This window comes from Triticum urartu, chromosome 7A (genome assembly GCF_056163025.1).
Source record: "Triticum urartu cultivar PI428250 chromosome 7A, HENAU_Tu73, whole genome shotgun sequence".
In the NCBI taxonomy this organism is placed as follows: domain Eukaryota; kingdom Viridiplantae; phylum Streptophyta; class Magnoliopsida; order Poales; family Poaceae; genus Triticum; species Triticum urartu.
This window is the reverse complement of record NC_141879.1, coordinates 645,710,223-645,722,399: the sequence shown is the minus strand read 5'-3', so window position 1 is coordinate 645,722,399 and position 12,177 is coordinate 645,710,223. Positions and strand designations below refer to the sequence as shown.

The 12,177-nt window shown below is 47.2% G+C and overlaps 1 protein-coding gene and 1 long non-coding RNA gene across 2 annotated transcripts; one reads left to right on the top strand and one right to left on the bottom strand.

Annotated features, from left to right (window-relative positions):
• Window positions 1–2,370: 2,370 nt before the first annotated feature.
• Window positions 2,371–8,696, top strand: LOC125525872 (uncharacterized). Its single transcript, XR_007291458.2, has 3 exons — window positions 2,371–2,918; window positions 3,906–8,207; window positions 8,297–8,696. It is a non-coding gene; the product is annotated as an uncharacterized LOC125525872 (long non-coding RNA).
• Window positions 8,697–11,375: 2,679 nt separating this feature from the next.
• On the bottom strand, window positions 11,376–11,966 carry LOC147961017 (BTB/POZ and MATH domain-containing protein 2-like). Its single transcript, XM_087533635.1, has one exon. The coding sequence runs from the start codon at window positions 11,964–11,966 to the stop codon at window positions 11,376–11,378; it is 591 nt and encodes a 196-aa protein (XP_087389761.1).
• Between the last annotated feature and the right edge of the window lie 211 nt (window positions 11,967–12,177).

The following is a 12,177-nucleotide window of genomic DNA, read 5'->3' as shown; positions in this document are numbered from 1 at the left end:
CAAAATGAAGTGCCCTTGATAAAAGCAGAGTACTGTTGGCCAATAACCTTATGGGTCACAGGAGAGAGACGCATCGCAGAACCTTTGGAAGGAAACTTAGCAATATCATTAAATGAGCGTGATTGGTTTGAAAAGACTAATGGAATCCGCACCTTTAACCTTAGGAAGGAGAGAAATGATTGCATAATTAAGCCTGGAAATGTCCACCGTGACCAAACAAAATCCAATGATGATGGCATAGACCAAATGCTTCAAAACGTGCTAGAACTTTTGAACAAAAGGTAATCGAGAACCCATCGGGGCCGGGGGCAGTGTTAGCTTTCGAGGTCGAGACCACTAAGTCAGTTTCCTCACAAGACAGCGGAACCAAAAGCGCATCATTATCTAAATCAGAAACCCACTCCGCCAGGGGCCACAGATTACGATCGATCCGAAAGCCAGAAGGAGGCTTGGCAGCCAACAGATTAAAAAAGAAAGAGAAGATACGCCCCTAAATAATCACTGGGTCGGCCACAACCTCTCCATTAATGATGAGCACAAAAATGGAACGCCTCTTGCGCCTCCCATTAGCAATGGCAAAGAAATAAGATGTGATATAATCACCCTTCGGGAGCGACGAGAGACGCCCACGCTGTTGCCAATACACCTCCTCCCAGCAGTGAAGATCCAGGAGAGCACTCTGATATTACATATCACGTGAGGGAAAATCCAAGTTTCTCTCATTCACACGCAGCTCTGGAATAACTCTCCCGTCTCTCTATTATCATATTGAAGGTCTCTTATCTGTCAATTGCACCTCAATAGCTCAGACTTTCCAGCCCTACTTGATGATGCAGACCGGCACCGCCCCATGATGGTGGAACAAGGAGCATCCGCAGTCCACCCGTCATGGACCGCCCATGAGGGTCGCCCGCACGTGCGTCGTTTGGGCAGATCGGATGGCGCGCAGAGCCCCCGAGAGGACACCGCGACACACCACTGCAGGACGAACCGCTTGGAGGCCCTCTCGGACCTCGACGAGTCCCAAGAGGCGGGTACTCCAGCATCCTTTCTACGAGTAACATATAATGTTTTATTATCACCTTCACACCCTTCATTACGCCCACAAGTATCCACCATAGTTCTCGTTGTCTGGCACCCTCTTCCCCTCACCCCTCTTTCCATTCGGATCCAAGTGTTGTTGAGCCATTCCACTCTTGTTCTGCCATTAAAACCATTCAGCTGCGCATCAAGGGTGCCTTCTCGCGCTGTCCACATGGCAAGGCTTTACTGTGCGTCGTCCAACCAACGTACGCCGTACAATTTGAGAAAAAAAGAAAGAAATCTTATGAGCGAAGTAAAAGATTTTTTTTTTCAAAACTATGACGTATTTTATAGCAAATTCGGAAACGATAGTATGCAGTGGAGAAAAAAAATCAAAACTAGCACCCCGTCGGCCACGCGTGGGCCGAAAAGGACTTTTCGGCCATGCATTGGCCGAAGAGGTGCGTACCTGGGCCGAAAAGACCTTTTTGGTCAGTAGTAGGCCGAAAAGACCTTTTTGGTCAGTAGTAGGCTGAAAAGTTCTTTTTGGTCAGGAGTAGGCCCAAAAGTTCTTTGGGTCCATCTTTTCACGTTAACGGGTGGCGAAGTTGCATGGCTCCACTCTTCGGCTTACGTTAGACCGAAATGTATTCTTTTTCATTTTGGCTTATAAATACTATGCAACCATTGCCCATCTTAGACAGTGAAAAAATATATTTTCGCGCAACCTTTTCCCCTCAATATTTTCCCGCCAACTGTTTCCCTCCATATATTCCCGCCACCCGTTTCCCGTCAACCAGTTCCCGTCACATGTTCTCGTCAACCCTTTCCCGCCATACCGCAGTCGTTCTTTCCCGCCATTTTCTTCCCTCTACCTATAAAACCCCATTCACACGAAGGTGGATAAGCAGTCCAGTGTAATGCCTAAGATAGGCAATGGTTGCACAGTATTTATAATCCAAAATAAAAAAAACATTTCGGCCTACCGTAAGCCGAAGAGTGGAGCCATGCAACTTCAGCCAACCGTTAACGTGAAAAGGTGGGCCCAAGGAATTTTTCGGCCTACTGCTGACCAAAAAGGACTTTTCGGCCTACTGCTGACCAAAAAGGTCTTTTCAGCCCAGGTACGCACCTTTTCGAACAAGGCGTGGCCGAAAAGTCTTTTTCGGCCAAGAGGAGGCCAAAAATTACCTTTTCGGCCCACAGGTGGCCGACGGGATGCTAGTTTTGATTTTTTGGCATTGGATGCTATAGTTTCCAAATTTGCTATTAAAAATGTGATAGTTTTAAAAAAATCGAAGTAAAAGGCCTCGGTACGCACGTACGCAGCCCAACCCACTCCACGTTCTCTGCCTCCACACGCAACCTCTCATCTCTCTCTCGTGTGCATCTTCCTCCGGCGGCATCTTCCCCGAGCGAGGCGGTAGCCCGGAGACGCGGCGTCCCGCCGTCCAGATCGAACCGAGCGGGAGGGGAGAACAACCGCCGCCTTCTCATGTTGCTCGTCTCCACCATGCCTCATCTGCGCCGCATGGTGATGACCCGCGGCATAGCCAGCGTTGGCGGCAGTGGTCGATCCCTCGACTTCTGTAGCTTCTAAAGGCTGGCGCTAACGCGGGCCCCTCTCCCTCCATCTGTGAGTTCCACGGTTCGTCTCTACGGTCCCCAGCCTCCATTGTTTCCGCGAAATCCCAACGCCGCTTTGTTTGCCCGGGCTCAGATGCGCTGCAGATAGGGGACCCATGTGTTGTCTAGACTAGCTTCAAAATCGAGCATGGGTTATTTGACTTTTGCAATTGATGGTTTAATTGTTGAAATTGGAGCTTCCTAGGGGCATGTTCCTCACCGGCGTCATGAGAGAGTGGGGCCAGGTCAAGGCTCCTTCACTTGGCCGGGTAAGATCCACACTTCTCTTTCGGTTTTCCAAGGAAAATGCTGATTCTATGGACTTGATCCTAGATTAGCAACTTTTTACAAGAGCAACATGATTTCTTTGATTTTAATATGTTATTGACTGCAAGTAGTAGTTGGCTAATTTCTTTCATACCCATTATATGATTGACATCTCCTATTTCTCTTTTGGTTTCTTCTTCTTGCTTTTGCTGCTCCTTTGGATTTTTGTTGGGGTATTTTGGCTATTTGTTGAGTGTTTGGTCCTTGGATTTTAGCTATTCACTTTCCTTTTATTCTCTTTCTTTGATTTTTCTTTTGGATGATCTTCTCCTGATTGACACTGTATGGTTTATGTGTTGTTTCGTCTCTTGATATTTAATCATACATTCATGTCACATGGAATTCGGAGAAGCTGAGAAACATATCTCTGCTGACGAAAATAAGTGAATCTTTGAATTGGAGGATATGTTCTCACCTTCTTAATGCTCACATCCTCCTCCCTTTAATTTGAATGCTACTTAACCAGCTTCCATTGCCAGCAAATGAAATAGTCTCTAGAGCATTAGACTATTTTTTAGGTCATTACATGGTGTTAAATTGATTTAGAGGCAAACCTGACCAAGCAAAACTAAACCATCTTACTATTATATTAAAGGTTTTGCACTTCCGAGGATCAATGGTAGAATTTTAGCTTAGTTACTTAGCTTGATGTCTTTTTTATAGGATAGGTTTGGAGCCCGCGTCTACTATTCGCTAAGTTGGAGCCTTAGCTCCAAACAGTTTATAATATTCATCTCAGTTATTTATAAATTTAGCATATAATTCTTCTCATTCAATGATATTTAAGCCTCTCCCATATGCCATTTCATTTGGTTATCAGTTGATCCAATTAAAGGTTTCATTTTTCATTACATTTTTGTGCTTGGAGCCCTTTTTATTTTCTGTTGAAGGCATTTGAATTAACCTGATTACTGTCCCAAACTGTGTAGATGTTCCACGAGATGGTCCAATGGTGGAATACGAGAAGAGAATTGCATCAGGAGATCTTGTAGATTGTGATAGCTTCCAGGTTATCGAATTTGACCTGATCAATGCATTTCTTACATGACTTCCTTCATTCTTGGTTATTGATACATGCGCACATGCACATCAAAACATTTTAAATCGGTTGCTGCGGGTGGCGGTGCTCTGGGAGCACAAGGGTAGCGCGGTGCACAATTCCGATTGTTCAAGGCACTGCGGCACTGCCGTGTCGGCCTACGCGCACCCCAAGTTCTTCCACACCAACCTGACCTCCCACAAGTGAGCATTCAGAGGTTTGGCGCCCTTGCCCATCCATTCTTTGATGTGGTTTGGTGCGGTGGAGATGTAATTGTTTGATAGTCTTCAGTTTGTCAGAACCACTACCGGAATCGCACCCTATGCCGACGGCCCTGGCCGTCGGCATAGCCCTGATTGGCTGTCGGGACAGGCCTATGCCGACGGCCCTCGTCAGCATAGGGCCGTCGGCAACATATCCGTCGGCGTAGCTCGGGAGGCCATCGACATAGGCCCTATCCCGACGGTGCCCATACATCTATGCTGACGGCCCTGGCCGCGGGCAAAGTTACCGCCTAACGGCAGCCGCCGTCAAGTGCTGACCAACGGCTGCTCACCACGTGGCGCATCTATGCCGATGGCCCGGCCGTCGGCTTAGTTTGAAACTATGCCGACGGCTAGACTATCGGCATAGATGCGCCACGTGTCAGCATCTGGGCACTCCTGGGGCAGGGCTATGCCGACGGCCCGACCGTCGGCTTAGTTGGATCGGAGTGGTCGGGCTACATGACTCGGGAGTGCTGCGAAGACCACCGCCAACGGTTGATCTACCGGTTCCCTGGATGTTGAAAAGACATATTAACGGGATACATGACTGTGTTGAAAGGCATGATATGCTTCGGGTGAATAGATTGGGGATGAACTAACCGGTGAGGCGCCAGCGTTCTGTGCCACAAACTCCTCAAAGGTCAGCAGCCTTGGTTGTGCTGGAGGACATTGTGCTAGTTGCAATTGAGGACACCTGCCGGCCGCCATTTCCTGAAAAGCGTGCTGCATCTCGCGATCCCTCTGCTCATGGTATGCATAAAGGCTCTCGTGCCACGCCATGGTCTCCTGGCGTGTGTACTCCAGGTAGGCCTACTAAATGCGGAAAATAAAGTGAGAAATGAAGATAAGAGGGAAAATACTTATAGATTGTCGCTCCTGAAAGAGGGACTATGACTGTGCACTCATCATTGATGTGCTCGTGCGCTGGCTCAGGCTCGGGTCGATTCGACAGAGTTGTGTGTAGGAGATAGTAGGAGTGATCACAGCGTCGAGAACCGCCTCCCGACCATGCCCCTTGGGCCCCATGCCTACCACCACCCTATCATCCAAATCTGCCGCAATGGGGTCAGGTGTGTCAGGATGTAACCTTAGACCCATCGAGGTAGGCTTTCTTCCTCTCTGCGGTCTTCTTGCCGTAGTACTTGGGCTCGCCAGGCTTGGAGTCCTTCCGCGTATGGGCGATCTCCCACGCCTCCATGTGTGAGAGCGGTCGCTTCAGTTTCTCCTCCTGGACCACCAAACAGAGGTTAGTCATACATAAGAAAGTGACGGTAAATAGAAGAAGAAGAATGTTTAATGGGGTTAGTCATACATTAAGTGTCTTGTGGATAAAGTGGTTTTGGTTTCCTTGAGCATGTACTCCCTCCTTCCCTCCGTTAGCCTTGTTTTTGATTCTCGTAGCCGCCCAGGCTCCAGCCTCATCACACCAAAGATCCACCAATGCCGCTCAGGACTCGTCTTTTCCATAACACCAAAGATCCACCAATGCCACCCGGCACACGGCGGCAGCGACGCCCGTGAGAGAGCCCACCGCACCACCTGGCGGCATTGCTTCCCCCCCAGGTACCCCGTCCCGTCTAACCCATGACACAGACGACCGCCGGGTCTAGCCCTTTGACTTTTGCTGGACGTAGTTTGATCGGTGGACCTTTTCACCTAGTTTTCATAGCCCAGCCATAGCTACACCCCCCAACACAGTCCCGGCACAACCCACCCCAAGATTCCCTCCGCGTCGGCCCGACGTGGCCGTTTCGCCCTCCGGGGCACGGCGGCAGCGACACCCGTGAGGGGGGGAGGGGGGCACACCCCGGAGCCGCGTGCCAGGTGCCTACGCCTGCCACCACGTTTCCACAACCGTAGGAGGGCCCACCGCTACACCTAGCGGCATTGCTACCCCCCACAGGTACCCCGTCCCGTCTAACCTCTCCGTGACACGACGGAAGCAAGGCCCGTGTGGGGGGTAATCGATATATGTTTTCTGTACATTTAAGTTAATGAAATTAGTTTTGGAAAAAAATAAAAATAAAAAGAGAATAAATAAAATATTAAAATATTATTAGAAATCTATGCCTACGGCAAAGCCGTCGGCATAGCTACGGCCACGGAACGGTAGAGCCTTGGATCGATGACGTGGCGTAGGGCGGGGATCGATGATGTGGCAAAATCCATGGGCCAGGCCTATGCCGACGGTAAGGACGTCGGCATAGATATGCCACCCCACGGGACCGGCGAGCGACGCGGATCGATGACGTGGCGGCGCTGTGGATCGATGACGTCGGCATAGCTATGCCGACGGTCACCGTTAGCCCGTCGGCGTAGCCTGACGTCGTCAAACGGTCGTCGCTGCCCGAGTAGACGGGCCCACGTGATATGCCGACGGCCTACCTTATGCCGACGGCTGCCGTAGGCATATTTGAAGCAACGCCGATGGCTGATCTATGCCGACGGCCCCCGTTGGCATAGATGGACATACGCCGACGACCTTTCTATGCCGACGGCTTTAGCTGGGCCGTCGGGGTATGCCCATCTATGGCGACGGGGGCCGTCGGCAACGCAAGTTTTTCTGGTAGTGAACAAAGGGTACCAGGTAACTACAAGATGCATTGCTTGCTGGTTTGTCACCATATTTAACCTGATGGGAGATAATATGAATACCTTGCTGGTTTGGTATGATATTTGGCCTGAGTGGAGATAAGATGAATTGCTTGCTGGTTTATCTGAGTAACTTGGTTGCACTGATAATAAAAGCACATGTTATCCATTTCTCCCTTGCTATTTCTGTTTGGGGAAGATTATAGTTTGACCACTCGGTAGAAATCAAATGCTTCACATTGGAATGTTTGTTGGATAAGAAGGTAGAAAAACTAAACGGTGTTGCACTCTCATGGCTTTTCTTCTTTATTATGTTTGGTGTTCAAGATACTTATGCGGTTATGGCACCATGTAAAATATTTATACTTCTCTCTTGGTGTGCAGCTATATCTGAAATTCTTGATAATGCAGTAGATGAGGTTTGTAATATCTTCTAACATCTTATATGAACTAGATACTCGCTATTTAAATTGCGTGATAATACTCAAATGTCCGAAACATGTAGTATTCTGTTGTAAGCTGAAAATTTGAGATGACACATTCCTGTTTCTGGAAAAACCATGCTATACTGCTATCACATCTATTTATTTATTTTGCTGTATTCGTGTATTATAACATAAATGCTCTGTTGATCAGCATGTTAATAACTTCACTCCCTAACATATGCTCATAACTGATGGCGGCGACATGGAACAACACTTCTGTGCGATTGGTACTGTAAATTTGGGAACTGAAATAATTATAACCAGTGTTACAAATGTTTGTTGAGGAAAAGTCCTTGCAGCAAACAAGGACCGGAAGCAGGTTTCCTATTTTGACCAGCATTTTCTTTTGTTCCTAATTGTTGGCTCTTTCCTATGGAAGCTCTGAAACAAAATGAAGTGGCCTAAAATTAAGGACTAATGCTTGATATCTGATTTGAGAAAACTGATTCACAGAATATAAGTAGAAGGTAGACTGTAGCATTCATCATTGTTATCTTACATAGACAGTTCAACGAACTTCTCCGAGGGGATATTCAGAATGATGACGGCGACAAGCAAGACGGCGTCTGTGAAGTTTTGCTGGAGAGCCTGAAGTCAGGATGCGTTCAATCAAGCACACTCGCTTCTTTCAGAATTCGTATAATCATCATAACCAGCCATGCCAAAGATATGAAGTGGAACACATTTGCAGGGAGGGAAGTTGAGAAGCCAGGACACCAACGGTGCCAAGCCGTTTGCCATCGAGAGGACAAGAGCTGCCATCAGGGACCTCCAGACCAAGCTCAACATCTCCCTCGCCTCCGTCAGCCCCGTGTCTCAAGAGGGTTGTCGCCGTTGCCGTCCGCGATGGTGAGCTACTGTGGTAGCTTGTGGAGCTCTTTCGAATGTACATGTTACTATAGTGTGCTCGATCGCTCCTTGATGTGTTGTATGTATAGGCTGGCAAGGATGTGGCGAGTCATCGGCTACACGCACCGGGTGATGAAGCGCATGGAGGACGAGGCAAGCGCGCGGAAGCATCAAGGGCCTGCCGCCACCGCCGGGGCCGACTTCCACGGAATTTCTATTGATGTAGCTTATCTTGCCAAACAGCAAGATGCTCCTGTCGATGCTTGCCTGTGATGGCATGGCATTTCAGCTTCTTCCTCGCATGATTTTCCAATATAATAAGTTTATCAAGAATTGCATGTACATGTGCTGCTATGCAGATTCAGAAAGGAAAGTGAAAAAGGCGTTCATCTACATGGCATCACCATATGCCCCTCAGGCAGCGCGCCATGGGCGCGCCCCAACTACTAGTCATCTTCACTTTCCTCCTTTAGTGAATATTAGTTGCGGTTCCGTCCTCTCTAGTAGTACCTACTTGAATTCTCACACCCCTCGACTCTTTCAGCAGCACCACCACCATTACATCGTCCTCCTCTCTCTCCACTCAAGTGCACCATCCTCCACATCAGGTCAGTGACACACATGCATGCATTCTACACAGAAGAATCTTTACCGACTTGTTGCTTCTAATGCCCACTCGCCCGCCAACTATGCCTCTGCCTTCGGTCTTTCTGTCCCCCCAACCCTCCCCCCACCCCCCAATAAAATCTTCTATTGCGATGTCATCCCATTCTGCATCACTCCATCATCACATACATGCCTTCTTTGATTATAGGGATTTACATAATGGCCCCCAACGCCATCGAGGGTGTTGGCAGATGAGGCCAGGAGGGCATAAAAGAAGTATGAGAGTAACTTTCTCACCATGTGTGGTATTTTTGTTAGAAAATGATTAAGTTTCTCCAGATGAATTTTTAAGTGTTCGTGTAGAAACTAGTTAAAGTACCCAAAATAGAGATAAAATAAAATAGATATACTTTGCCACATCTTGGTATTTTAGAAAACTAAATGATGTCTCGCGCATTGCTACAGGAATCGGTTGCAATATATTTCAATGAGATTTGATTATATGGAATATAAATATTTGAATTTAGAACATCTGAATAAAATTTAAAATACATACGATTTATTATATTTGATTATGTTTAATTTTAAAATATTTATTGAATATAAGTAGAATAACATAATGAAGAAACATCATGCATGATTGCATGCGGTGGTGGGTCTTTTTCCATGCATGATTGTATGTTGAGGTGGGCCTTATCTCTTCCATAGTTGTATGATGATGTGGCATGCATACTTGCATGTGAGATAAATAAGTTAGTGGGTATGACACTTTTCGGTGCTCCATGATATACAGGTGCTAAGCATATGATATAGACAAAAAAATCTAATGTGGCAAGATAGAGGAGTTTGATCACTCCAGGAAGAACAAATGCCCAGCGTGGACCTATGCAAAACACTGAAACGAAAGAAATTTGCCCTATGCACGAAAAAGTTTAGTTGCTAAATAATTAAATGAAGGAAGCTTGGCAACAACAAACTATTTACCTATGCATTGGGGACTTTAGTTGCTAAATTTTTTAATGCACCTAGCTCCCCCATCTAAACACCTATGCATTGGAAGAGGCTAGGATTGGAAATAAAAACTTGAGTTTGTAGGTCTTTGGATTAACATGATAGTCCCTCGATCCCAAAATAATTATCTCAACTTTAGTATAACTTCAGACACTTATTTTGAGGGAGTATTATTTTTTCGCACATCGGTTCAGGACGGGAAAGACCCAAGGCAGTGATAGATATAGTGGTGGGCCCTGCTCTATTATCTCTGTAACGTATTGCGGAATCACATCCATCCATGGTTGGACGCTCCTTCATTGACTATCAGGCATGACATATTGAGAGCCAAAAAAGGAGAAATGCTAGGACCATTACAGTCGTTCTTAAGGATCATGGAAAGTTCATCCGGCGCTGAGTCGATCCAGCTAGTTCATGGCTTCATCCGGCGTTGAGTCGGACTTAGTTCGTTGCTCGGTTTGGTCATTGAAAAAAGACCGCTACTATAAAGTTGTATTAAAGTTGCGTCAATTAATTTGGAATCAGAGGAAGTACCATTGTTTTGGCTTCGCCTAAGATGCATGACTAATAGTGACTACACAAGATCGACATCTTCACTACAGGGACATGCAAATCAGTTTTTTCTCCATTGCAGGCTGAGGCAAAAGCGCAAGCTTGGCATCCTTGATTTCTGTACAACATGTTTCCTTCCTCACAGAAAACTTGACGCTTGCGAAAGCGGCGGCTTGTAGAAATCTCAGAACTCAACATGGAGATTCGGGGATCAGGTCCAGTTTAGCTAGTTTCTTTGAAACATCTATTCCCCTGTCACCCATGGCCTTTTCAACAGGGTGCCGCTAAATAATCATCTTTACAAATAACCCATTATAGCCCGTTATAACTGATTTGGAGGCTCGCCGCTATTTTCCATAGCTCGCTATTTAAAACATTACTCTCACCCAAAGTGTACCATATCTCCAAAGATCTTAATGCTGCAGCCCATAACTGTGCTCAGCAGGCTTGTATGCCTAGCATAATTAACAGGCTTAGCTCATGAAGCTCGGTTCAAAGAGGACTCCAATGCCCTATAATCAGCAGATTACGTGGATCCAATCTTCAAGATGTTGTACTAAACCTTTGTGTACGGTGTGGGTGAAGCTGGAATATATGGCGCCTCTTCTTGTTGAATTAAAAAAGACTAATACCGACTACACGACGTATGTAACAATAAGCCGTGCTCCTATATCTCCTTAACATGATTGATCAACGGTTCTTCGTGTGTTATCGAGAGCTCTGAGCAAGGCCGAACATGGACGTGTTTCAATATTCAAATCGAATAGCTTTGTTTGCGAAGCAAGGGAAGGCGGGTCGATTAATACAAGGAGTTAACGGGCATCTAATGAATGAAAATCACAGAATAGACTCGGCAGTTGGTAAGTTGCACTAATTTCCAATTCCATGGCAAGAGCAGCATTAGAGTACATTACAATATAGTCGGCTGGTCTGAAACAACATAATAAGACTATTATGAAAGGTAAAAGAAGGCCTAGCGCACGCAGGTAAGCCGTCACATCAGTCTTGCCTAATGACAGCACGAAAAACTTCGGAAACCGGAACAGCCTTGGTGAACATCTTCTCTTTGAACACGGTGACATCACACCTGACAAAGAAAACATCATCCTTCAGGTAGACCGATTCCTCCAGCTCGCTCCTCTTGATGAGATCAAAGCCCCACGAACCGTCATCGCTGCCGGCTTCAAAGGTGTCCTGGCCCGTATCGCTGTACGATGGCACCAGGTTCCCATCTTGGTCGAGCAAACTGATAGTGTATTTAGCTTCCACTTTATCGGCATCACCCCGAACAAGATGCAATAAGATGGTCATACAATCGGAATCGGAATCTGAACCAGCAGAATCGGAATCTGAATCATTTGGGTCGGTTCCGTCGGGGTAGTAACGCAGACACCAACGACTGCCTCCGGCCGCGAACGTCTCGGACGCCATGAATTCGCCCTTGCCGAGCCCCTTGGTGCGGGAGTAGCCGTCGATGCGGAGGATGTGCGACCCGGACTCGACAACAGGGGCCACGATGGCCGACGCGGACACCGACGACCCGCCTCGGCTTGCACCTACCGAAGACGCGGAAGTGTTGGACTTGGACATGGTGCTAGCTGGAGTAGAATGTGGCAGCAACGTGAGATGGAGATTGGGAGACGTGAGGGAGCTCGTGGCGTTGTTATATACGGAGTATATGCTCCTGCGATGGTGTGGGTAGTTTGCATTAATCAAGCGCATCTCACGAACAGTCGGGCGGCTCGCATGCGGCGATCGAGGAGACGCTCTGGAGCGGCCGCGCGTGCAGACGTACAGCCAA

Coding starts and splice junctions, on each gene's coding strand:
- LOC147961017 (XM_087533635.1), bottom strand. CDS start 11,966: ATGTCCAAGTCCAACACTTCCGCGTCTTCGGTAGGTGCAAGCCGAGGC.